This window comes from Phocoena sinus, chromosome 3 (genome assembly GCF_008692025.1).
Source record: "Phocoena sinus isolate mPhoSin1 chromosome 3, mPhoSin1.pri, whole genome shotgun sequence".
NCBI classification, from domain to species: Eukaryota; Metazoa; Chordata; class Mammalia; order Artiodactyla; family Phocoenidae; genus Phocoena; species Phocoena sinus.
Window position 1 is genome coordinate 56086903 of NC_045765.1, and position 24523 is coordinate 56111425.

A 24523-nucleotide genomic window follows, 5' to 3' on the forward strand; every position below is an offset into this window, starting at 1 on the left:
ACTCTACGCATGTGTCAAAACTCAGAATTGTGAACCAAAAAGAGTGAATCTTAATCCGTGTAAATTTATAGCTAAAAAAATTTAAGGTAATACTCAGAACGTATCCTTTCCTAATGTTTGACTGTTATCTCTGCTCCCGAGATTACTTCCGTCTATTGCATCTAGTGGTGGAAACGCTTCTCTTCCTGTGCTTCTGTGCTTCTCTTCCCAGTTCCACCGTCAGGACACCGCGTGGGTGGCTGGAAATCTGATGTGGTGGGAGTATTTACACCATAGAAGTTGGGAAATGCTACAGACCAAGGCTTAATTTATTGTTTTGTTGATTGTCTAGACTTGAGAAAGTGATGACGAAAACGTTAGTGCCAATTAAAGTGTGTCATCTATACATAGCACAAAAAATTGAGGAAATTGTCTTACAGTATTTGACAACTAGTACTGATTCAGCAAAGAGGTCACTCACTGACAAGTGAAATTCTCACACATATATTTCTGTTGTTTTACTTCCTTACTCCTTAAGGTAAACAAAAATATCAACCAATATTCATGTCAGAGCTAGACTGTTGGCTGCAACCATAGGTTGGCTATGGATGCAAGAGTTCAGCAAAAATCAAAGCCTCAGTGGAATTTAGAGTAAAGAATATTGCATATTGTGTTATTTGGGAATTGTGTGCTATAATAGGAATAAAATGTATAACGAAATGTATGGTTATATATGCAGTCTCTCCCAGCCCCACCCTGAAAAGCTGGTTGTTGCACATTATCCAGCAAACCACTGCTTAGGAATCACGGGAAACAAGGAAGAGAAGAGGACCAAGGTCAGAGGCTTGGACCAGCTCAACATTAGAGATCAAGAGAAAGAGCTGGCAAAGGATATCAGGAGCAGGGTAAGTGAAGGGTGTGGAGGTGGAAAGCTAGCGAAAGTGTGACAGGGAAGGAGGGAGTGGCTGCCGGCTGCACGTGCTGCTGAGAGAAGGGCTGGACCGTGTAGGGAGAATGGTGGCCGGCTGTGGAGATGGGGTCTGAACACTCACCTGAGGAGCTCTGTGTAAGGGGAGGGGAGACATGGACTCAGAAAAGCTTTTTGTCTTTTTTTTTTTTTAAACTCTGGGAGCTATCAGAACTTTTTGTGTGTGCTGATGAAAATGATCCGGGGGGAAGGAAAACTTGGCGAGGCAGGAAATGGAGGGGAGAATTGAGGGGTAAAATCCTTGAGTGGGCCAGGATCCAGTGACTAGTCAGGGGGTGGCCTTACCCAGGAGCCTGGAGAATTCCTGCATCCTGACAGGCAGAGTCCTGAGGACCCGTGCAGGGATGGGGCAGGTGTGGTGGGAGAGTGAGGGCACTGCCGGCCTCCTTGAGTCAGCCTTCTGGGAGGAAGACTGGGGGCACCAGCCCCTTTGCTGCTGTCTAGGGCTCCAGAGGGATGGTCAGAACCTGGGCTTTAGAGGGACTGGATCTTGCGGCTGGGAGGAGGGGCTGGGCGGCTTGTGAGCTGTGTAACTTGGGCTCCGTGCCTGAGTCAGTTCCCACAACTGTGAAGTTTGAGGGGCAAGAATAGCAGCAACACCTCACAGGCTGTAAACAAGCAACGGGGCGGGTGTGTGTGTGTGTGTGTGTGGGTGGGTAAAGGCCTGACGGGGGCCCTGGGCGTCCCCAGCATGTGGCCGCTCCTCCTTTCTTCCTGCAGTGGGGTGGTGACCCTGGCCTGGCTGGAGAGCGGAAGCTGTGAGGATTAAGGCTGCAGAGGGGAGATGGGGCCTTTGAAGTGTCTGCCTAGGCGCTGTGGGAGGCGCTGCAGGGCAGGGGGGAGGGCAGCTGGGCTCTGCCCACCCTGTGCACAGGTTGTGGCCAGAACAGGTGTGTGGGGCGGCCAGGCCCAGAATGCCAGGCTGACGAGGCGCCGTCTGGCAGGGAGCTGGCCAGGCCTCACCGGAGGAGGTGTCATGGAGGGAGATGATACTGAGGGTCACCGCTGCCCTGGCTGAGAAGCAAGAAGCCTCAGGATGCTGAGGGGAGACAGTTCTCTTGGCGGTAGCCAAGGGGCAGGAGCAAATCCCCCCAAGGACACGGTGAGGTGAGTCTCCCCTGAGCTCAGCCCAGGCCACGCGGCTTCCGATCATGGTCTCTGAGGAGGGCAGAGGAGGGTCTCAGGATTTCTGGGCAAGGCCTCTGGTGCCTCCTCAGTGACCTGCTCTCTGCCTTCTAGTATCTTCTGATAGATTGGTTTAAAGCAATGAATCACTCGAATTGTTCAACAGCTATTTGTCAAGCACGTGCCAGGCCCTCTGCTGGGCAATGGGGTGACCAAGACCAATGCCGTTTGCCCAAGGAATGCAGGACAGTCCTGTGAGGGCTGGCGCCGTGATACCACATGCCATGGCCAAGAGGGCCGAGCCAGGCCTGATGAGCAGGAATGGTTGTGGGCCAGTTTCCCATTGTGGTATTGATACAAGGGATGATTTTAGGTGATGCATGAATGAGCATTTGCTAAAATTATTTTAACGTGTATTAGAAAAAATGTAGCACATCAAACATGATTTCATAGATATTGCTTAGGAGGAGGCGAAGTTCAACAAAAGTCAGTCTTTTTAGGTAAATAATGGTATTAAGGTTGGGATGGCAAAGGTGATGACTGGGACATGCAAGTGATGGGCTCACAGGGAGAGCACGGGTGTGTCCCAGGAATCGCTTCCAGGGGGCAGTGTGGGTGTAGAGGGCAGGGTCATAGTGCCAGGCATTCTTGAGGCAGGCATGGGGGGCCCCAGAGGATTGTATGCAGAGGCTCGACTCTTGAGAAGCTTTTGGAAACTTCCTTTGCCACCAGGTGGAGAATGGATAAAGGATGCTGGGGGCTGAGGGAGGTGGCTGTCCAGACGAGGGGTGGGGCTCAGCCTCTAAGAAGTAGATGGGCTGAGTGGGGAGTTAGACTGGATGGTAACCTGGCACTGGGGTGCAGGGCTATAGGACATCAGCAGATGGGGTGAAGCAGCTGGGGACAGATGGGCATCTGAAGCCCGGAAGACAGTTTCGGAGTGTGACAAACTGATGGCAACAAAAGCCATGCAAATGTTCCAAGCGTCAGCATGGATTCTGAGTCAGCCAGGAGGAACGGCTGAGTAAAGGGAGGCCAGTGCCTGTGGGCCTGGCCCCGTGAGGGATCCCCAGGGTGGCCATTTACTGTGTCCTGAGCCTTGGAGAGTCAGTGATAACAAAATTAAGGATTCCCGTCCCTGTGAAGCTTACAGTAGAAACAAATGGATGCGTAAATAGTTCAAAGCTATGAACAAGGAGGTCAGGGTAAGGATTTATCAGGGGAGGTCTTTCTGATAAGGGGACTTTTGACAAGACACCCGAAGGCGATCCTGAGAAGAAATAGGGGTCTCTGGGGAAAGTGGAACCACAAGTGTAAAGGGCAAATGACAAAGATTGGTGAGAGGAAAGGCCAGAGACAACAAGAGGCCATACCTGTCATTTAGGACTCTGGCTTCTAGAACGTGGAAGCCACTGAAAGGTTTGAGCTAAAAGAATTGACATGCTCTGACTTGTATATAGGGGTTACGGTGACTGCCGTGGGAGAAGGACCATCAGGGAAGCCTGGCGGTGGGTAGCCTACTGCAATGGTCTGCGTACAGACGTGGGAGCCACCTCCTGGCATGTGCCCTCCAACCGTGGACCAGGGGTGGTCTGTGTCACCAGCAGAATACTGAAGGGATGACGTATTGCTTTTGAGATCAGGTTTTTATAAAACACTGTAGCTTCCATCTGGTTGCCGTTCTCTCAGATCACTCACTCTGGTGGGAGGCAGCTGCCATGGGAAGGTCCACCTGGCACGAGCCGAAGCCTTCTGCCCACCTGCCACGTGAAAGAGCCTGGAAGTGGACCCTCCAGCTCACAAGCCGCCAGAGACTGCAGCCTCATAAGAGACCCTGAGTCAGAACTTCCCACTAAGCTGCCCCTGGATTCCTGACCTTCAGCAACTGTGAGGTGATATTTGTCTTAGCTGCTAAGTTTTGGGCCAGTTTGTTACACACTAATAGAAATTAATGCAGCAATGAGGGCTTAGGCCAGGTGATGGCAAGCGGAACTGGTGAGAAATAGTTGGACCCAGCATGTATTTCAAAGGGAAGAATCTGGACAGGTCCAGTTTGAGATACTTATGGAGACATTCAAGTGGAGACTTCAGGAAGCACGCAGTTATAAAAGTCTAGTTCTGGGAGAAGTTGGCATTTGGATGGTATTTAAAGTCAGGAGTCTGGCTAAGATCAGGAATCAGCAGAAACAGAGAAGAGGCCCAGGGGTTGAGCCCTGAGACAGCGCAACTTAGAACAACTAGGAAGAGGAGGAGAAGGAGCTCCCAGTAAGGAAGACAGGAAACGAGGGCGAGGTGCTCTGGAGGACAGGGGAGGAGCTGTCAGGAGGGAGGGCGTGTTCACCTGGGCCGCTGATAGGGTGAGGACAGTAAGATGGAATGGAGGATGGTGATAGGATGGTGGGGCAGAGAGCTGACTGGATGGCAGGGACGGAAGTGAGGAAGAGGAGACAAGGACTACACACATTTCTTTAGGGAGTTTTGCTTAAGTGGGGATGTTGGCTAGGAAAGGACATGGGGTTGAGGAGGCTGGGTATCTTTAAGGCAGCCGTTACCATGGTATGGTTGCAAACTGATGGGGATGATTCAGCAGAGAGGAGGTGACATCCAGGGAGATGTCAAGGATGCCTCCGAGGTTCTGACCTGCACCCTGAAGCACGGACATGTGCTTCATTGTGGGCCATTGTGGGCATGGCCTTCCCTGCTGGGCTGGCACGGAAGCTGCAAGGAGGTGCGGCCCTCAGCCTAGAGCCATAGGCATGGTCTCCTCACTGGGCAGTACCATCCAGGGAACGAGGGACAGCGGGAGGGCCCAGAGCACTGCAGATGCTGCAGGCAAATCCAGGAGATGTTTAATGTAAAACTGGACTCCACTGGAAGGCAAAGAAAAGGACTCTGGGCCCCTTAGACTTGGTTTCATTTTGGACTTTACTGGGAAAAGTTAGTGTAAAAAACATTCAAATTCATAAAATTTAAATAAAGTAAAATTATACCTTGTAGCTACAGTAATCACAAATAAGGTAAGTCTAAATTACTGCCTAAGCAAACATTATCTTGTCAGGCTTCTCTCATAAGCCCAAGGCAGGAAACACTGCAATTATTAGAAGTGAGCCCAATGATGAATTTGCATTGCATTTCAAGCTGAAGAAAGGGAAGAAAGCATGTTCTGATTACAGCATCACAACATTCTAGCCTGAAAAAAGCAACTTTATTAATTAATGTCCTGCAGCAGAGTACATTAGTTATTGTAACCATGCATTAAAATTCTCACATCATAAAGAGAGTAATCAGTTTTCTTCATGATACATTTATGTTTGACTCAGTTTCGTGTTGTTTGTCCCTCTGAAGACCTTTCTGGGAATGTTCCTTTTTCCAGGGCCTCCTAAGATGCCCAGATTGCTTACTCTGGGTCATCTTTCTTCATTTAATACCAGTCGAAATGGTGGAAGCCCTCTCCATGAACCAGGGTGGAGTCAGACCCCCTTCTCTCAAACCCTACAGCTGCCACCACTAGGAGGACAGGCATCTCAACTTGGTCAACAGTGTTACTAAGAAGTTAATGTGGGATTCTCTTTGGTTATGGAATTTTTACGCTTATAAAAAAATATAGCTAGAAATACGCTCCTGACTTCTAAAAGTACTTTTGACCGAGTTAAACACAAGTATGTCTTTGCAAAATTCACCAGCTTGGCCAGGTCTGAAATCTATTTTCCTATGGAATCTAACATCAGTGTTCTATTTAGCAAATACACGAGTGAAGAACAGTGACAGATCTTTAGAAGCCCTGAGGGCTGGGGGCAGCCTTAGATGCTGTCCATGGCTTTGAACTCACTGAGGGCCTGCACAGGGTTCACATGCTTCTTCTGAGATGCCCTCTTAATCTTGGTCTGTGTCTCATCCTGTTTCTCTCTCTTAACCAAGGGCTTTTTCTCAGGCGCCTTCATCTTCCACGACACAGCAGGGAGGTTAAGGGAAGCCATCCCCTGAGACTTCTGGTATTTGGTGGAGGCCACATAGGACGCCTTCACTGTCTGCACCACAGCGTTCATCAAGTTCTTAGCAGCTTGGATCAGGGACATGGCACTGTCCACCTAAGAGGCAGAAAGGTAGGTGAGGAGCACAGGCCTGACCTCCAACCCCACATGTACCCAGGGGCCTGGGTCTAGGTACCGGAGGGCCTGGACCCTCCGGTCCAGCTGGAGGCTGTCAGTCCCTGGCAGTGGAGTCCCGACTCCTCCTGGACCAGGGCAGGGCAGCAGCCCTGCTCCTGATTGGCTCTCCCAGTGACTGGGTGCTCTTATCCAAATACCCTGAAAATGCCTGTGTTTCAGGTCTTTTGAAGAAGGAAGGAGTGATATAAACCTAAGGTACCATTACCTTACCTGCCCCCACCCCTCAACAAGTTTTCATTCACTCAAGTTGGGGGAGGATCTGCCGAAATCTTTTGAGTGATGGCAGAGCTATAACGATACGCACCGAGAACAGTCACAGACAGCCATGGTGCAGGGGGAGATGGCAATAAGTCAGCCTCCTAGACAGAGACGCCCCCCAGTGCTTTCAGTAATGACCCGGGGAGTCTCCTCTCTCATTTAGAGAATATAGATAGATAATTGCTCCCCAGAGACAGGGGCATTTATGTTGCAGCAGGTAAGCAAATGGTATGAGTATGTCCAACATACCAAGTCTTCTTTGAAAGGAAATTCTGTGGGGTTTAGCAGAAGCCACAGGGCTTCAGTGGAGCGAGATGTCCTCTTTCCCCTGCCCAAGGTGACAAGGGGTCCAGAACTGTGACATGGTAAACAGACAAGGGAAGAGATACTACTTGGGAACTCTGAATGGAGGGGGTGTGAGAAAGCCTATATGTCATCTCTGCAATTTCTGAACAGGCTCAGTTCTCTCTGGGGGAAGAAAAGCGATGAAGACAAAAATACTTTTACCTATGGGGTGGTCAGGGGTGGTCAACAAAGGGGAAGAGGCAAGCCCTGTAAGAGCTCCTAGCTGTCACCAACCATGCTAAGCAGAGCTGCAGTTCTGCAGGAAGTAGCCAATGTGCAGCCCTTGGCCTCTGAGGACCAAGAGGAAACTTCCAGTTTTCCCACAGCACACTTCCTAGCACGTTCCCACTAACCAGCTCTCTTCACAGATGGAACTTACCCCGGAGACGACCAGCTCCCCACCGAGGTTCTGCACCTCAGCCTTGACTTTGCTGCAGATGTTGAGCTGGTGGCAGTAGAGGGCGATGCGCTGCAGGTAGGCCAGCAGGTCCTGCTTGCAGGCTGAGTCTGGGCACTGACGGGAGAGCAGAATTAGCACCAAGCACTCTGAGCCCGGCCCAAACACACCCACCCCCACAGATATTTCTGAAAGGCTCAGTGTGCCACCAGCTCTTCACTCCTTGCTTGAGCAAAGGGCAAGAGAGGAGTTACCCAATTACCTGGGGCCATCATAGCCCTAGGCTACTCTCTGCTGCAGCCCCTGCCCCTAGCCCCTAAAGGTGAAAAACAGCCTCAGCAAGCGAGAGTCTAGTTCTGGAGAAAAGTGAGAGTGCTGTGAGCTAGGTGATAACCATCCAAATAGCTCTTCTGCTCAAAGGGACTTTATCTGCTCAGTTACGATGCACTCTGTAAACACCTGATGAAAGGAGGGTCATTTTAGGCAAAGATGGAGAACAGGTGAGTCAACCAAAGCAAGAAGAGCACGTGGGAGCCATGGGGTCCCGACCAGTCACAGGGAAATGCCTGTCTTGCTGCCAAAGCTCAGGGCCAACTTCGGAGACTTCACCCAAAGAAGGAACAGAGCACCTCTCTCAAGTGTTTATGCAACAAACTCCGTCCTGTGAGGCTGGGGTGCAGACCATGCTGGAGATTTAGAATTTTATTCTAAGAAGCATGGCAGAGCCATACCTCATTTGCATTTTAAGGTGATCATATAAGAAGACTGTGTTGGCAACTGTATGGAGGCTGGAGTGCAGAGGAGAGAGCAGGAAATCAGTGAGGAGAGGCCACAGTTGTGCAGGCGTGGGCCATGCATGTCAGGACTCAGCTGGGGGCTGCTAAGAGGGAAGGACCAGATAGATGGTGTTGAGATTCGTGTGGCTAGTAGAAGCACCAGGGCTGAGTATCGGTTATTACATGAAAGACGGGAGTTGAGGATACTTCCCAATCTTTGGCTTGAGCAATGAGAAACCACTGTCACTTGTCCCGCGACCCCAACGCAGGCTGAGCGTGTGGATACTTCAGGGAAAGGAGTGGGAAGGGTTTGTAACTACAGCTGATAATATCTTGGACATCAAGGGAAATATATTGTAAACTTTCCAGGAGGTAGGAACCACATTTTTTTGGACATATCGATACAGAGAATGAAGGGATGAAGGCTGGGTGACTGAGGACATAGATGTCTGTCCTCAGTTGGGCACGTCAGCTTTCCAAAAGCACTAGCCAAAAGGGCTCCTAATTCTCACATGAAATACTGCAATACTTCCCCAAGAAGAGGCTCTTATACACCTAGTTTCAGTGTATTTTTAGGGCTTGCAGAATTAGCTCCTGCCCAGAGCTGACATCCTGAAGAGATCTGAGAGATAATAAACAACAGTAAAGGCTGGTTTTAGCTGTCAACCAAGAGAAGATTTCAGGACATACACACCTGCTCCAGAGATGTGCTGTAATGCAAACTGGGCCTGCCTTATAAAACTTGTCAAAGAAGAAACAGGAATACAGAAATCCTTAAAACTCTATGCTGATGTTAGTCAAGTGAGTTGACAAGTTAAGAACAATTTTTGAGATGGGAAAAGTACTGTGTCTCATGAAAAACACTGTTACCACCGCTGGGCTGCCAGAGTCCCAGGATGAACTTCAAGGCCCATGTGGCAAGTCTGTCACTTACATGGTCTGCGATGGTACGGCCAAGCTTATCCATCCGGGATCCCGCCTCAGCAATTTTCTTGGCGGCACTGATCACATCTGATGTGTTTTTGAGCGGTCCTTTACCTCTGAAGAAAGGGAACAAGAATGATCATAACTGAAGCCCTCGTAGGTGGAGATGAACAGAAAAGTGTGTACAGAGCAGCATGTCCTGCCTGTGTGAGGTGACCTGCAGGGAGCGGGGGCAGCCCTCCGTGTAGCAGGTTGGGGCTGGGCACTGCTCACCGGGTAAAGTCCGTCATCTCCATCATGATCATGCACATCTGCTTGGCCAGCACAATGATGTCATTACCACTGTCGTCCCACTTGGACACTTCAGCATCCAGCTTGCTCTTTTCTTCCTGGAAGCTGGCCACCTGTTCCGCAATCTTTGCTTTTTGCTCCTGGGGAAGCTGAGCCATGATCGCCTAAAATCAGAAGCCCAGGAAGCTCTTACATAAAGAGAACATGAAGTTCTCACAGTGCATTAGCCAAGAATATTTCCACCAAGCAATCTATGACACAGGTAGGCTAATGCTTTAATAGGTTTCATCCTCTGAATGAAGTAAGTCAGGCAGAGAAAGACAAATATCATATGCTATCACTCATATGTGGAATCTACTGATAATTTAAAAGATACAAATAAACTTATTTACAAAACAGAAACAGACTTACAGATATGGAAAACAAACTTATGGTTACCAAAGGGGAAATGTGTGGGGGGCAGGGGGATAAATCAGGAGCTTGGGATGAACATACACACACTACCACATATATATCTCTTATGAAAGATAACCAACAAGGAACTACTGTATAGCACAGGGAACACTACTCAATATTCTGTGATGACCTATATGAGAAAAGAATCTAAAAAAGAATGTATAACTGAATCACTTTGCTGATACCTGAAACTAACAACATTGTAAATCAACTATACTCCAATAAAATTAAAATATTAAAAAAAATAAACTTCATTTGAACCTTAAAAAAAAGTTTCATCCTCTGCCTCCTGCCATGGGGAGAGGAGATGAGGGAGGGGCTAATACATGGAGTCCTTCTGTGGCAGGCCCGGTGGCTGTAATACATCTCCAGCTTTTCAAGGTGACCCACAAGTAGTTTTAGAATGTGAATTTTTTTTTTTTTTGCGGTACGCGGGCCTCTCACTGTTGTGGCCTCTCCCGTTGCGGAGCACAGGCTCTGGATGCACAGGCTCAGTGGCCATGGCTCACGGGCCCAGCCGCTCTGCGGCATGTGGGATCTTCCCAGACCGGGGTACCAACCCGCGTCCCCTGCATCGGCAGGCGGACTCTCAACCACTGCGCCACCAGGGAAGCCCTAGAATGTGAATTTTAAAGAAGGCAGGCAGGCAGAGGAGAACCTGCTGCAGAGTATGCTTTTTAGGTACTTGAGACAGCATTTAAACCTTATCACCGCAGCACCTGGAGGCCTGTTGCCCACCTCAACTCACAGACTCAGGGCCTTGGGCTCCTCTCCACTCAGCTTCCCAAAATGCTTAGGACCGAGTGGGGCTTAAAGCAGGGATGTACCCGCTGTTCAAAATATCTTCTAAGGGGTGAAAAAAGACTCCTTAGTAATATTTCTTGGCACCCTCCCCAAAACATAAATGCAGTTAATTGAAGATTTAATGACTTAAATGAATGCAATGGCTCTGATTTTCTTGAATGTACCACTGTTATTTTTTTTAACCCATGAATAATTAAATAGTTCATGCCCATGGTATCATTGAGATAGGCAAAGACAGCAATCTTTTTTGAATTTCACTGTCCTATTAACAAACATTGCATTGACTAGATCCTAGGGCTTTCCTGACTCAGGGCTCTTCACAAACCAACGCTTCAGGGCACAGCTGAGAAGATGTTTTAGATGAACCTACAATTGACTAGCAGGTACCACAACTTAGGATAACTTCGGTCCTACTGCCAGAGAAAACAAGAGGAAAAATGGTGTTCTCAATAATGAGTGTTTTCCTGGAAAAGAAAAAGCCAAGAACAGAGAGGGACAGGGAGGGTCTGCAGGACAAGTTAAACTTGGTCCTTACCCGGGCACTCTGGCCAGCTATCAGCTGATCGTCTTCTGTCTGGACGCTTGTCCTGCTTCTGACATCGAAGTCTTCGGTCTCGAAGTCCGAGTCATCCAGCTCCTCAGGGGTCTGCCACCGAGACAGAAATCACAAGTCAAACACAACCCTAGGCCTCCAGCTTCCCCAGCCCTCTGGGCCCACAGCCTGATGTACAGACATCCAGAATTTTCTGCAGTATTTCAAACAGTCGTGAGGAATAAAGTTAAAATTGCTCGATATTTGTCTGAGACCCTGCTTTAGCTCATGCATGTGCCAGGCCGTTCAACAAACAGCAAGCAAAGGCACCACACCAGCACTTCCCAAAGGACACAGGTCCTTTATGGGGTTGAGGGTTTCAGTTTCTACCAATGAGTCAACACTCTTTGCTTGACAAAGGTTTTCACTTCTTAACGTACTTCTCCAACACCTGCATCTTAAGACAAAGGTGAGAGTTGTCCTGGGTGGAAAAGGTACTGTATTAAAAACAGCAGTCTCATACAACATTAAGCAGATTCTTATAACTTTCCCATTTTATGACAAAAAGAAAATTAAATGAATTAACTAATACTGGGACTTCTCTTAGGGTACCAAAGGCTGATTTGAGAGGTAAAAATAAGCAATGTATTTTTATGTACTTACTTTTATTAAAGAGAATATGGCAGATAAGGTCTGAATAAATACCAAAGGGACCGATTACTGGTCCTACCTCTTTGCTTTAATTATAAAATAAAATTCTTATTTTGTACACTCTCCAGCCTCTCATGATTAGCTGCTGACTTGAAACATGTCATCTTCTAGAAGTTATCAGCAACAGGGCAGCAGGCAAACAGCTGGGGTAGCCTCTGAGCCCAGATGGCCGGCCTGTGACAGGAGGGCAGTGAGGCGAGTCCCTCATCTGCACCAGGACCTAATCCGAGCCCAGCCCAAGGGCTTCCTGTGAGGAAGCATCCAAAACTGCCCAGAGTATGTTGGGTTTGTACAGGTGCAAAGGCCAGGCCTGCCCCTCCATGAGGAGGTGAGGACAGCCAGGGTCACTAGAGGAACCAGTGAGTCACATGGCAATGCAAGATCCTGGAGTCTTGCTGCCATTCGCCATTTTAATCCTGAGGTCACAGACACTTGAGCCTCAGTCTGTGGAGGAGCTTTGTCAAAGGGATGCCCTCGTAACAGGATCTCCACTTCCCCACCTTCCTCGATAGCCCATCACAGACCCAAGAACTGTTCTTGCCGAGAAAACCAAATATCTCCTATTCGTTCATTCATTCACTGAATATTTGTGTGCCAAGCACTGTTCTAGGTGCTGAAGGTACAAAATGACACAGACAAAAATCCCTGCTCTCACATGTATTCTGATGGGAAAAATGACAAAAGTGAATCACATGACCTATTAGAAAGTGATCAGTGCTATAAGTAAGCAGTAGAGGAGGATTGTAATTTTATATCAGTGGTCAGGAAAGGTCTCATGAGAAGGTGACACTGGAGCACAGACCTGAAGGCAATGAAGGTGGGAGCACAGGAGGTACCTGGGGGAGGAGTGTTCCAGCAGGACGGAGTCACCAACAGAAAGGCCTGGGGAACTGGATGAATGGCAAGGCCACAGTAAGGGCTCAGCTCACTGCCCTTATGGCACAGTGCCAGCTGAAGCCCTGGGAGCAAAGGCAGGGGAGCAGTAGGAGATGAGGTCAGAGAGGTGACAGGTTCAGCTCCTCGAAGGCCTTGTGGGCCAGTGTAAGGACTGAGTGACGTGGCAGCCTTTGGAGAGTACTAAGCAGTAGATAACGTGATCTAATTGAAGCTTAAAAGGATCACCCTGGGTGCTCTGTGGATGAGACTGCAGGCACCTAGGGATGCAAATAGGGAGACTGGCTGAGAAGCAAGCAACTGCATGAATCCAGGTGAGAGATGCTGGTGGCCTGGACCACGGTAGGAACAGTGTTCAGAGTTTCTACTTATTGTAGAGGTAGATCCAACAGGATTTCCTGATAAATCAGATTCAGGGTTTGAGACAAAAAGTGGAATCAAAGGTGAATCCAAGGTCTGGGCCTGAGCTAGTGGAAGACAGATTTGCCATCAACTGATAAGAGTAAACAGGGTGGAGAGAGATGAGGAGCTCACTTTGGGGAATAATAAGCTTGAGGAGCCTGTTAGACAAGTGAGAGGCAGTAGGCAAGGTGGCTAGATGAGTGTGGACCGCAGAAGAGTCAACCTCTTGCTGGTTTTCTCACGTCTTTATGCACCAGGGGAATGAGTACAGTCAGAAAAGAGAGAGGTGAAAAACTGTGCTACAGGGTGTACCAGTGGTGCTACAGGGTGTACCAGTGGTAAGGGGCTGAGAAGATGAGGATAAACCAGCAAAGGAGACTGAGGGGCCAGGAGATTTTCTTATAACAGGAGAAATAATGGCATGTTTGTATGCTGGGGGGAAGGCGCTGGAGGAAGAGAGAATGGGACCCAGTGCAGGGGACGGGCTCAGCCAGGAGCAGATGTTCTAACTGCCTCAGGATCCTCAGTGCAACAGGCACTGAGGCCAGACACGTAGGATGGGGCACAGATGGGGAGGCAAGCAGGAAGATATGAAATGCTCCCAGACTCTGTGGCTGTGTGGGCGAGGCTGCATGGCATCAAGGGCCCCCTGACGGTCCTGGGTTCGGTGACCCCAGTCAGGGTGGCTGCACTTTTCTACACCATGCTCAGCAGGAGAAGGAATTTCACTAGGATTGTATTTTGCAAGGCAAACAAGAGGACAGAAAAGGGGGCAAAGGAGATTATACCGATGGACCAGACTCAAAGCTAGAAAAGGAGTGAGGCAAGGACCTGAAGGGCTGAGTGAGGGTTGCAAGTGGGGAAGGCCAACTGGCTGAAGATCCTGATGGACTCAAAGGACTGTTGGGAGTCACAGCACCAGAGACAGTGAGCTGATGGAAGGGGGAAACCTGACACTGGGATGACGTAGATACTGGTAATGACAAGGACTGGGTAAGACTAGGCAAGTGAGGTTGAGGTTGGGGGAGGATAAGACATCAAGAAACCAAGAGGCCCGGGGGGGTTGGAAGGATGATTCCTGAATTAAAATCAAGACAATACGGGAGGAGTTAAACCACTGCTGCCCCAGACCTACTTTGCCCTTGCTCTGGGCCCTCCCAGCTGACCACACCCCAGGTTCTATCTCACCAAGCCTGCCAGGGCCTCTGTCATACTTGCGCTCCGACACAGCAGTAAGTGCGCAAGAAACAGCTACTATATGCCAGGCCCTGAGCTGAACACGTTACCTCCATTTCATCCCATTAAAACCATCAACACCATCATGTGAGTCTTAGAAAGATGAGGAAACTTGCTTAGAGTCACAGACGTGAAGAGGAATCCAAGCTGCCTGCCTGTTCCCAGGGTGTGGTTTCCCACAACCCGACCTGCTTCCACAGAACAGGCCCTGGAATGTGCAGGCATCCTGGAGTGTGCGCATACCAGCTCACTTAAAACCCCAAAGGCATTAATCTCAAACACCCAGTGACTCCTCATTATCATTTCTTCTATTCTCTAAGTGTCTGTCAGTATGCAAAGAACTTTGGAAAAATAGGGCTGCGTTTTACCACCACTGGTACACCTGACCCAGGGATCCCTTCACACCACTGAGATCTGGCTGCTGGGTTTAACCTTGAATTCAACCGGCTACGACCTGCTGAGCATGGGTTGCTCTCTAGCACAGCAGCAGCCGTGAAGAAAGCAAAAAGGCTCCCCAAGCTCTCCCCCGCCACACCCCAGCATGTCCAGGTGACCTGGGCCTGCAGGGACAGCCATCAGCCAACCAGGCCATCCCTGAATTGTTCTCTTTCCTCCTCACCCCAGACAGAAACGCAGTCTTGCCCAAGCATTTCTACACTGCATACAGAATGGGTCCAGCCTAATGCACCGGCCTCAGAAATGGCCTGTTTCCAGCTGAGAGGGTAAAAAGTGGGACAGAACCCCTGCCTACCTTGGGAGGTTTGACTAGCAACCCATGAAGGTGTAACGGAAACTCCCCTGACCCGACTAGATCGTCAGCATAGCAAAGCAGCTGTCTACTCAGCAGGCAGACCCTGCATTCCAACTGCTGGCTCTGTGGCTATGGCAGGGATGGCCCGAGCCTGGGGGAGGTCCAGGTGAGCCTGGGGGAGCTTGGCACAGGCCCTGCTCCCAGCTTCCAGAGCTGTTCATGCTCAGAACAGCATGTGAGGGATCAACTGCTATGGAAAGGGCAGCTGTGAGTCCCAGCGCAGCACACTGGGGATGATCACAGAGGAGTCAGTAGTTTCTCAAAACGCCTTTGTGCGTGCTAATCCACAGGGGGCCCTAGACATTGTCTCAGACGGTGAGAACTGCTGCTGCCTCAGACAGGATGGGTCACATGGGGCCCAGAGCAGGTGGCACTTCCATTCAGCTACGGTGAGAGGGCTCAACGCTTGGCCCCGAGCCCGGGAGTTGCCACAGCCCCTCATTCTCACCCTCAAAACCCTGGGGTTCTAGCATCCTGCCTGCCTGCCACCTTTGAGGCGAGGGGTGCTCCATGTAAAGAAGAGCTTCAACCTGCATTAAGGAAATACTCCCTCCTCTGAAATTAACTGATGAGCCTTTATTTTCTGTAGTTTCCCTCTAACTCAAACGGAAGCCTCCTATCTGTGGCGACTGTTTAACTTGAAGTAAATCGTCACGGCCAACTCATACTAGCTCCCCTTCTCAGCCCAAGTTTGGGCTCTAACTTGCAACTAAAAGTCATTTTAGACAACGTAATTAAATATATCTCATTCTAACAGCTTTTAGATTCATGGTTTTAATATATTGCCACTCATCTGCTGAGTTCCAAAATGATGCATTGCTCAAGTTTAGCAAATGATAAGAAAGAAGCTGTTAAAACATCTGAAATGCAGTTACTCACCCTTATCATCAACACCGCTTTCCTGATGTCCCGGATGCCGTCGTACACCAGGCGTGAGGCATCGATAAACTCGTTCTCATCCATGGGCTGGGCGGGGTCTGAGCTGAGGGCTTCCACGGCCGCTTCCACTTGCTCGGTAAAACGTGGCATGACTGCGGAGAAGAAAGCATGGCAGATCCTGCTGGCCCTGCAAACATCATTGCTCTACCAGCCCTCCCTAAATCCCTCAGTTAGACACAAAGAGGCAGGATGCATGATGAAGAGCCTATGCTTCTACCTATGCGAGAAGTATTTATGGTTGAAATAAATCAAATGCTGTATTTTACAGACTCAAATCATCTTCTTTGTCTCTGGGCAGATTCTGCAACATAGGATTTACATGGTTGAGAACTGGGATTAACTTGAGGCCTTGCTAGAATGGGACCCTCCTTAATTTACTGTGTTCACTGACAGGAGATATAACTCAGACGTTCATCTTAAAATAACTCCCATTATTAATCGTGGGACACACATGAAGGAAATGTGTTTGTGAGGCCTTAATGTGGCTGACCAACTTCTCACAAATCTGACATACCTTCTAGAATTCTTGTCCTAAGACCGAACTGAGTCCCAGCGTCCTACTTCCTAACCACAGGGCCTGTACTAACTGGATGGCCTGGCCACCAGGCCATCTGTGTGTGGGGAGCACGAGGAAGGGAGGCAGCCCCCGCACCTGTGCTGGAGAGGAGCTTGGTGGCTTCCAGCACCTTCTCTGTGTAGACCCCTGGCTCATAGTTGTCCATCTCTGAGGTGACCACGTGAATGACCCGAGCAGCTCGGCCTCGAATTGCACCAGCTGTGCGGTCCAGCCCATCCACGTCTTTCTCTTGGAGAGCAATGACACATTTGTTCACGTCTTCCAAAATGTGATTCTCTGAGGAACAAACAAAAAAAAGCTGAATGAGGGAGGAGGCCTTCCACTAGAAGGGGACAACTAGTTGGCATCTATTATTCATTGACAGCTCACTCTGTGCCAGCTACGGTGCCAAAAGCTTTACACGTATCACTTCACTCAAGAGACCAGATTAACTGTCCCACAGAAACTCAACCTGCAATCACCTCCAAGAATAACAATCTTTATTCCAGGTTTAAAAGAGAGAGACAGAGATGCCCATCTTTAAGGCACAGTTTTAAGCCAGGCGGAAAATTCAAGATCACAGAATCCTTAATAATTTCTCCTTCCCTTAAATGATTTCACTGGTTTTACATCCCAAACAAAGTCTAAATTAGAAGAAAAGGTTCACTGTAAGGTCTTATTCTCCCAGTTCCTTGCCCCTCCCTCCAGTAGATGCCGATGGTATTCAGACAAGCTACCAAGATGCCAGGACAGCTCTGGAACGGGAGAAGGCCCTGGAAGGCAGGTTAAAGTCCCCTCTGGAGGGCGCTGAGGGACTGCCCCTGAGGCGAAACATTCAGTAAACCACTCATGGGATGCAGGTGGGCCTGTTGTGTTATTTGAGGCAACCCTTGACTCCTGTTAAGCTGTCTAGTCATAGAAAAGGGAATGTTCTCACCACCAGGAACTGCAGAGTCTACCAACAGACAGCCCAAGTGACAGGGATGCCCACAATCCATGGGGGTGGGGGTGGGGGGGTGAGTGAGCAACACAAAGCCTCGGGGTCATTGCCTGCCCATTTCCTTCCAGCTTGGAAAGGAGCTTTCAAGGCAGGTAAGAACTCTTAGAAGCAGTGTCTGTTAAAGACATGCTCACTTCCTTAAACCAAGAAAGTACCTGGCACAATAGGTGAAAGACTAATGGTTCTGGTTTTTCTGGAAGAGACAGGACAATTAGGGCAAATGTAATCTGTTTAAGAAACATCTGGGGCTTCCCTGGTGGCACAGTGGTTAAGAATCCGTCTGCCAATGCAGGGGACATGGGTTTGAGCCCTGGTTCGGGAAGATCACACATGCTGCAGAGCAACTAAGCCTGTGCACCACAACTACTGGGCCTGTGCTCTAGAGCCCGCGAGCCACAGCTGCTGAGCCCACAGGCCACAACTACTGAAGCCCGCACTCCTATAGTCTGTGCTCTGCAACAAGAGAAGCCACTGCAGTGAGAAGACTGTGCACTGCAACGAAGAGTAGCCCCCGCTCACCGCAACTAGAGAAAGCTCACATGCAGCAACGAAGACCCAACACAGCCAAAAATAAATAAATAAAATAAATTTAAAAAGAAAGAAAGAAAGGAACACACCTGGTCATTTCTTTGCCATCCCTGGTTACCTTATGCTTTGACCTGTCATTATCTAGACTGGTTCCTGATTTAATTCCCTTCCAAAGTCATTACCCTTCCCTCACAGCCTCTGCTAACATACTCAGTCAAGTTATATATGACAGTGTCTAGTGGTCACGATGCTATTTCCTCTTATCTCAAGGGGAGCCAGAGGCAAGTGATACTTAGTGGATTCAGCAAAGAATAGAGCCACCACAATGCCCTGCCTTTGGGCTTCAAGATCCCCTGTAGGCTCCGGGAACAAGGCCCTTCATTTTGTAGTTCCCAAGAGACTGCAGGAAGGGACTTGCACCCACAAAACTAAACATACTCTTACCTATGATCCAGCAATTGCACTCCTTGGTATTTATGCAGTGGAGCTAAAAACTTAAGTCCTCATAAAAACCTGCACGCAGATGTTTACAGCAGCTTTATTCATAATTGCCAAAACTGGGAAGCAATCGAGGCATACACTTCAGTAGGTGAAATGAAAAACTGTGGTACATCCAGACAGTGGAATATTATTCAGAACTTTAAAAAAAAAAAAAAAGTGCTATTAAGCTATGAAGAGACATGCAGGAACCTCGGGAGTTGCCAGGGGTTGGAGCAGGGAAGAATGAATAGGTGGAGCACAGAGGATTTTTAAGGCAGTGAAAATACTCAGTGATGGATACATTTGTCCAAACCTATGAAGTATATACCACCAAGAGTGAACAGGAATGTATATTACGGACTTTGGGTGATAATGAGGTGTCAATGTAGGTTCATCAATTGTAACAAATGTGCTACTGTTGTAGGAGATGTTGATAATGGGGGAGGCTGTGCGTGTGTGGCTGCCGGAAGTAGATGGAAAGTCTCTGTACCTTCCTCTTAATTTGGCTGTGAACCTAAAACTGCTCTAAAAGCCTTTTTAAAAAATAAAAATTCATCAATTAAAATAAATATCTTTCCAGGGAAAGCCAAAATATAGTAAAAATTTCTACTGCAGAAGGGAAAAGTGAATTACCAAAAGATAGCTAAGAAGACCATAATTTAGCATGTGCTAATTCAAAAATTAGGAGACTTGCTAGAATTTACACCATTGCACTACTGAAAGAGATAACGTATCAAACTTTTTACATAAACCAATTTTAGGAGGAATATGTGAACCAATTATAAGAATAAATGGATTTAGAGCCCATGTTTAGATCAGAAACATCTTTTATATACAAACTCTCTACATATTAAACTAAGCAGACTGGTACTGAGCCTGCCTACCATACTAGGCCTTAGGTTAAAAACTGCTGCTTTTACTGAATCTAACATTTGGGGAAGGGGAAGGACAGGAATAAAAAGGAAAGAAAAGATGTTGCTAATGAAACTATGAACCAATGTTTTCTCATATCACTGATTTTTAAGACTCATCCTGGTATCAGGATTGTTAATACCAGGGGACGGAAAGCACATCTGAGAATCAATGAAGTATAGCATTCTTTGTCATTCATTAAACAAAGTAGCCCAAACTTCCACCAAGGATTTGTTAACCTTCATCTAGGTAAGTGTGTTTTTACAAATCAATTTAGATCTCCTTGAATTTATACAGGTTTTCTTCCAGCTGAACCCAAACCAGGGAAGAGCTTGCCATTCTTTAGCCACCAAGGAAGGCTTCTATTTCAGGAAGCTGACCAAAGTAACAGTTTCCACCTTCATTGGGAAAGCCCCAGCCAGCTGAGGCCACTATATACCCAGGACACAACAACCTGCTCTCTACACTTGAGCCCTAAGGGAGAAGTGAGTTCCCACTGGACATGTGCAAATATGGGAGGGTTGGAGGTACCCACAACTAACTTAAACCATGTTACTTTACCTTAATTGAATTTCCAAGTAAACTCAGCATGGCTCCATTTTGAGTAGACACACCAATCTGTACCCCATTAAAAACTGATTGTTTAATACAGTCTTTATCTGTAGATGCTTCTAAAAGGAAAAAAACCCTACACACATACATACAACAGTCTATCTCCAAGGGATCACATTATGGATGTTAACATATCTGATTTTCATTTGAAAATCTTTCTAGAACTGCCTGCACAGATCTTCCTCATCCACATTAATGGCTGTACCGTACCCTACTGAACAGACGGAGGGGCCATCATTCATTTATCCAGTCTTCTCTTAGGCATTTTGGCTGAAGTGAACATCCTTGTACAGGTATTTTGGCAAACATCTATGTACACATCCCTGGGGAAATTTTCTAGCAATGGGAATACTAAGTCAAAAGGCATATATGTATAAAGTAGATGTATGATGCCTAATTGCCCTCTGGAACCAAGCCAACTGGCATTCTCCAGAAAGCCTTCAGTCCACAATGTCTAACAGGGCCCGTTCTGCCCTCCCCTTGCTCTGGATATCTTTATCAGTGCAGCCTTATGCATACACAGGAGATGATAATATTAATACATTATATAGAGAACTTACTCTAATATTATGGAAAGATTCTGAGTGCTTGACATTTAACTAACTCTATAGTAACCACTTTTTAAAAATCACTATTAATTAATGTGGAAACCAGGCGCAGAAGTATTGAGTGACTTGCTCAAGCTAGGGGGCATGGGAGCCAGAAATCAAACTAACTTCACCACTTCCTTACCTTACTTTCAGTTTTGGATTTTTGCGATTAAACACAGAAACAAAAATTAGGTACAAAAATCCTTTTATTTAGACCAATCAGACCAAATTATTTGAGCACACTGACAATGAAGAAGAAAGAGTACAAATTACTACTCCTATGTGTTGCCCCAAAGTATCTAATGCATTATGTTATTTGTTTCCAAGAGCACTTGGTAAAGAAAAGTAATAAACCCGACTAGAACCACTCTAACCAACCACTTGCAACTTAAAAAAAAAGGTGTGTGTGTGTGTGTGGGGAGGATCAGAACTTGCACATGAAAGCAGAGTAAACGAATGAGAAAGTAAATTTCATTTCCATGGAAAATGTTTATCAAATACAATTCAAATGAAATTCAAACAGTCTTTATCGCTTTGATAAATTTCAAACCACTGTCCTTAAGGGATCGGTCCATATAAATATATTCACAGTTTGCTGAACGCTCTGTAGCATCCTAAACCACCTCCAATATTTACAAGGCAACCTTCTGAATAGAACAGCTTGGGGAACAGGGGTCCCGCTCCCTCTCCCCCAGAGATGGCTTGCATGTCCCTCTCTATTTTCAAGTGCCACTGGCATATTTGATACACAGTGACTCAAGTTCCCCCTGCCCTGCAGCCTCATGAAACACTGGCATCAGGGTCTTAATGGCTTTACCAGGTTACACACAAGATGACCATTAATTTTTGAGCCACAAATTTAGGATATAACTTGTAATAAGCATGAGGGAACTTCTGGAACCAATGGGACAGAATATCCAGGAACAATGGAGATAGAGCAGCAGAGGGTCCTTTCAGTCCTATCCCCTAAGTAACTTCCCTTTGGATGGATTCTCATGAGTCGGCAGGGCTACAGCAAACACACAGGCCCCAGGGATTTCAAGGGGGATTGATGGTGAAAAATCATTACTAGAACTATTCCTCAAAACCTATCACACTGCCATAGGGCCACAATATCCCAGGACACAGTAAAACACCACCACTCCAAGGAGTCAAGCAGCAGTCTTACTTTTCATTACATAAAATTTTATGAAGTCCACCAACATTAAGCCAGACCCTGTGCTGGGCACTTGTCCTGCAGCCCCTTACTCAGAAACATGCCCACCTTGCTGACAGACTACTGAGCCTCTGGGTAATAGGAGTGGGCAGATCTCAGCTTCTGGTATAAAGACTGCACACAGTACTTGCAGATGACGCCTGCTCTCCAATCCACGGGGCACCTCTAGAGAGGCTGTGAGTTGTACAAGGGCCAAGGACTGGGGATCAGTGGGGGCCTGCCCGGTTGAAAATGGGATTCCTCTCAATGAGAGCCAGTGTATCAGGTGAGATGGAGAGACATCTCTAGTCTGCCACATAAAAAGTGCTAAAGCTGCCATGGGTGAGGTAAGTGCATAAGAGTATAAAGGAGTCTGAATGCTAAAAATTAACTGGTCAATCCAGTAGAACTCTGCACAGGTATCTGCTTGTCTCTTCCCTTCATCCCATGCCCCTAAAAAGCACACCATAAAAATCAAAAGGAATTGTGAATAACAGTCTTGTCCCGTTAATTATTTAATTACTTGACACTGCTAAGCAAGTCTGTGACAAAACATTAGAGAAACACACTAAGGTGGATCTTTAAAATTCAGATGCTCTGAAAGCACCACCACTTTCTGAGAGGGCTGTTCTGTGTTTTTATTTGCTAAATAGAAACTGTCTAAACTCCTTTCCATCAAGTCAACTCTTCTACTTTCCCACATTTGCATAAAAATTGAACATACTCACCAGACAAAAGTGTATCTGTTAAAGAATCTGATTTCTCTTTACTGTTCTTCTGTTTTATGTCATATACCCTAAAGATACTGCCTGGATCCCACTAAATGCTACTGCAAAATCCCTTTTGTTCTCTGATTTGAAGAATGTTGCATGAGGGACATTTGATTCTATTATATTTTATTTTGCTATAAGAAGGCCCGAAAACCTCTTGAGACCAAGCCTTACTTGGTAAGTGAGTTTAGGAATGTAATATCTATCTCTGGAGGGGGGCTTTGTATTTAGATATCAGAATTTGTTGTTTGCTTAAAAGTGTGCTGTGAAAGTGGAGTCTTTTTCTCTAAATCTATGAAAAAGAAGAATTCAGTACTTCACTGGGGAAAACAACAGAAGGCCAAGATTTCCCAAAAAAGCAATTCCTGCATTTTTGGCACCTGCAAAGATGTGCTTACAAATGGGTTTTTTGTTTTAAAGTACCAGCACCTGCAATTTGGCAGTCCTGCAGCAGCATGATTTACCCCCTTGTTTTGCAGTTTACGGATTGCCTGCTCCCCACTATCTCAAGTAGAGCCAAAGCTCCAACCCCAAGGAGAGCGAGCAGACACAGGGGAACGTTATTATGCAGAACACGCTGTCACCTTATATAGGTCACTGCTGGAGGACTGTGCTGTGCATGTGCTTAAGCCCCGCTTCTGTTTCAAGCCCCATGGCCACTCACATCTCCCACATTCCAAACTGTGGTTCCCTGGGGTGACAGGTAGTTTCAGCCCTACAAGTACCAGCCGTTGACTCTGCCCACAGCCACTGGCCTCAGGAAACCTGGCACCTCCAGAGAGCAAGCAGTGCAGCCGAGGGCAGCAGAGGCCCGTTAAATGGACAATGCATTTATACTTGCTCAACTCTAAAAAGATGGATTGAAACTTATCTCTGCGATAAACAGGGAATTGCAGTTGACAGACATTTTCTATATGAATGCAATTTACTATGTCATTACCAGTTTATGTTTATATAATGAAATCAACTGTTTTTGTGAGGTCAATTACCCAGATTTATTTTTTGTAAGTTCATAATTAAAAGGTACTTAAATATTTCCTCTCTGTTTTCTATCTGTGCATCATGCAGACAGAGTCTTTCGAAAAGTAGGCAGTTAAACTACGATCTTTTCTGAGGGAGAGAGAAAGAGAAGCTTTCCAAGGGGAACAATTTTTACAAAAGAAACTAAAGCTATGATGTTGGGAATCCCTCCTCCTAAGTCTCATAGGCTCATAACAAATAACCACAGCCAGGACACAGGTGTTTTTTCTAAACACAGCAGCAGCAAGAGGGGTGGATGGCTATGGTGTTGTACAGGTCACAGCTGCAAGATCTTACTCTATATAAACAGAGAAAAACCTCTGCCAGGCAGATTACTAATTCACACTTCTAAGATCAAGACCAGCCCCATAACAAGGGAAACAACTCCAACTCCAAGTCCCACTGCTCAGGAGTCAGTGGTAGCTTTTTTTGTTGCTGTTGCTGCTTTTAATTAAAATGAAAATCAGCACAATATTATTGCTAGAATAATTTACCTGCCCATACTTGGGGGCATTTTGATGGCCCATTATTGTAACTTAGGTGAAAGTAATTATGCACAGCCTCACATACTTCTCTGGGGAATCAGCTCATTACCTGAGACAGCCAAGAAGTCATCAATGGAAGTAATGTCATCGACAGCATCTGTGAGAACTCGGACTTGTTTTTCCCACTGTTCTTTAAAAAGATCCATGTTCTCTTGGGCCAGTTTACTCTGTGGTTTTGCTGCTAAAGCCAATGCAGCATTGATAACCTGCAAAGACATTAAAGTTCATTGTTTACTCTTTCAGAGTCATGAAAATAAGACAAGTTAGACAATTTGGTC

General features: G+C 47.0%; 1 protein-coding gene across 6 annotated transcripts in view; it reads right to left on the bottom strand.

Annotated features, from left to right (window-relative positions):
- Positions 1–4999: 4999 nt before the first annotated feature.
- The window catches only part of CTNNA1 (catenin alpha 1), a 313486-nt gene continuing 293962 nt past the window's right edge, over positions 5000–24523 (bottom strand). For 5 of the 6 annotated variants that reach the window (XM_032625299.1, XM_032625302.1, XM_032625297.1 and 2 more), the window contains 8 exons: positions 24295–24451; positions 16690–16890; positions 15978–16129; positions 11048–11158; positions 9235–9416; positions 8972–9077; positions 7244–7378; positions 5279–6180 (listed from right to left, as the gene is read on the bottom strand). In XM_032625299.1, coding sequence (XP_032481190.1) covers positions 5893–6180; positions 7244–7378; positions 8972–9077; positions 9235–9416; positions 11048–11158; positions 15978–16129; positions 16690–16890; positions 24295–24451 — 1332 coding nt within the window. In that variant the 3' untranslated portion in view covers positions 5279–5892. Of the gene's footprint in view, positions 6181–7243; positions 7379–8971; positions 9078–9234; positions 9417–11047; positions 11159–15977; positions 16130–16689; positions 16891–24294; positions 24452–24523 lie in introns of all 6 variants that reach the window. The other variant, XM_032625296.1, reaches the window with a different exon arrangement.